Genomic DNA, 2,723 nt, shown 5'->3' with positions numbered 1-2,723 from the left:
AGTCTTTGCACTTCGTCTTCTGAGGAAGTTCCATTTGAAGTTCCCCTCCAAGCCTGGTCTAAAGCGGGGGAGGGGGAGGCCTGGTAAGAGGGGGGGTACTGTCATGACCTTTCAGTTATACATTCATGACCTGTCTGTCTCTTACCTGGTCTGTGTATCAGCCTTGAGGCTTGTACTCTCACACCTGCATGCTTAAGTAATCTTCCCTCTGTGTGGCTCCACCCTAGCCTCAACAGGAACCACTATTTAACACCGTATTCTCCAAGCCTGCCTTGCCGTGCAATATTGTGTGTTTGGCTTCCTGTTTGCCATGTGCTCTAGTTTGTCTCTGTCTCTGTTACCGATATGGCGTGTTCCCGACTGTCCCTGTCTGCTTGTGACTCTGACCTTTGGCGCATTCTCGACTATCCCTGTTTGCCTGTTACCCTAACTTTTGGCGTGTTCTCTGTTATCCTTGTCTGCTAGCTGCCCCGACATTTGGCTACCTCCCTACTATCCCTTGCTGTCCTGGGCTACTGTTTCCTCTCCATCCTCCTGTAGCCTACCGTGAGCATGAGCTGGGAGACCCTGGGGGCCGAGAACTGGAGCCAGTTGCAACCCAGTCCATCCTCACCACTAGAGGCTCTGGTGAACACCTGCTGGCTCTTAGACTCCGCACCCTGGGGAATCTATGGTCTAACTCACTGTGGGATCCGTGTTGGGCTCCAGGGGACCTGCCTTCCTGAACCACCCCGAGTTCCATCCACAGGAGTCAGCCTTAGGGTCCACAGGGTCCTCATAGCGGTGCACTCCTGACCCCAACGGGGTGCATCTGTCACCTGGATACAGGTGACCTGACAGTTTGACTCTAATAAGATATATTTATTACCTTTTGAAATGTATTATTTTAGGAAAACCATGTTCCGCTTCCTTTTTATATTTTGTATAGCATTCAAAACATCTTGGTTCCTTAAAGTGTAGACAAATGGGTTGAGCATTGGAACCACAGCTGTATAAAGCAAGGTCAGCAACTTGTCCAGTTCCTTAGAACCTTCAGATTCTGGTTTGCCATACAATATAATTATTGGACCATAGAATAATATTACTGTAGTGAGGTGGGAGGTACAACTGGAATAAGCTTTCAGCTGTCCCTTTGAGGAACGAATTTTCAGTATGGTGGAGATGATGAATACATAGGAGGTCATAATAAGCAAAAAAGGAAAAAATGCCAACAATGCATCCTCACTTAACATAAATATGTTTCTGCTTGTAGCATCACTAGAGGTTATTGCATACAGTTCTTTCAGCTCACAAAAGAAATGGTCAACATTTTGTGTGAGACAGTAGGATAATAGAGAAGTGGTTAACACATGGGCTGCTGCATTAGTCACAGATATAAGCCAAGGGGACAGAGCCAGTGAAAGGCATACATCTTTACTCATGAGTAAGGAATATTGTAATGGTTTACAGATTGCTACGTACCGATCATAGGACATGGAGGTCAGTAGAAGTATATCACAAGCAGCTGACAATGAGAAGAAGTACACCTGGGTCATACAGGCAGAAAAAGAAATCCAATGATCATGTGTTAGGAGTATGGAGAGCAGTTTTGGAAGTGTAACTGAAACATATATAACATCGCTAATAGCAAGATTACTCAAGAAGAAATACATTGGAGTATGGAGCTGGGGAACCAGACACACCAATACAGCAATGGTCATGTTTCCAAGGACAGCCATCAGATACATCAATAAAACTGCAGTGAAAAGGAGACATTGTCCAGTTTCAGAGATAGGAAAAGCTGAAATGTAGAACACATTTTCTGTAATGTTTGAGCATTCCTCCATCTTCCTTGCATGGAAATAAAAAAAAAAATGGATTTTACTATTTTTATTTATTTAACCACTTGCGTTCTGGCTGTCATACATAAACAACTGAACTGCTGCTCCTTGAAGGCAGGAAGGCATTTTAAAATGGCCTCCCCTTTGTGGTGCTTGGCCTTGCACCACGTGATTGCTGTGACCAATCACAGCTATCACAATGTAAATATTCACCAGCTCACCAAGAATCTTCAATTACATCAAAACATTTTTTTTTAAAGATCACATTACGAATAGGGATGAGCCGAACAACCAGGTTCGGTTCGCATCAGAACATCCTGAATAGGCAAAAATTTCAGCAGAACACACGAACACTGTTAAAGTCTATGGGACATGAACATGAAAAATCAAAAGTGCTCATTTTAAAGGCTTATATGCAAGTTATTGTCATAAAAAGTGTTTCGGGGACCTGGGTCCTGCCCCAGGGAACATCTTAATATTCATACCAGACCCAAAGTGCCTGGTAATGGACTAGGGGGGGGAACCCATCCTCTTTTTTTCAATGAGTTTTATCTATATTGCCAAGACCCAACAATTCATTACAGCCGCTATCAGTTTTAAATGACAATTTTTCCTTTAGAAATGTCATTTTGCTGTGGTACTGTTCTAAACACAGGAAAAATTCACCACTTTACAGGCATACTATAGACACCCCCCCCAGGTACGATATTTAAAGGAATATTTCATTTTTATTCTTTCACTTTAAGCATTTAAAAAATCACTGCTCCCGAAAAAAATGTTTTTAAAAAATGTTTTTACATTGATACATGTTCCCTGGGGCAGGACCCGGGTCCCCAAACACTTTTTATGCCAATAACTTGCATATAAGCCTTTAAAATAAGCACTTTTGATTTTTCATGTTAG

General features: G+C 42.6%; 1 protein-coding gene across 1 annotated transcript; it reads right to left on the bottom strand.

Moving 5' to 3' along the window:
- Positions 1–881: 881 nt before the first annotated feature.
- LOC141105240 (olfactory receptor 1J21-like) lies at positions 882–1,826 on the bottom strand. Its single transcript, XM_073595127.1, has one exon. It carries the CDS (start codon positions 1,824–1,826, stop codon positions 882–884), a length of 945 nt encoding a protein of 314 aa, XP_073451228.1.
- Positions 1,827–2,723: the final 897 nt, after the last annotated feature.

The sequence above is a fragment of the Aquarana catesbeiana genome, linkage group LG08 (genome assembly GCF_042186555.1).
Source record: "Aquarana catesbeiana isolate 2022-GZ linkage group LG08, ASM4218655v1, whole genome shotgun sequence".
Taxonomy (NCBI): domain Eukaryota; kingdom Metazoa; phylum Chordata; class Amphibia; order Anura; family Ranidae; genus Aquarana; species Aquarana catesbeiana.
Note: the sequence above shows the minus strand (reverse complement) of the source record. Positions and strands in the feature narration are given on the sequence as shown.

What these genes read in the sequence shown, in the direction of transcription:
- LOC141105240 (XM_073595127.1), bottom strand. Translation starts at nt 1,826, where the DNA reads ATGGAGGAATGCTCAAACATTACAGAAAATGTGTTCTACATTTCAGCT.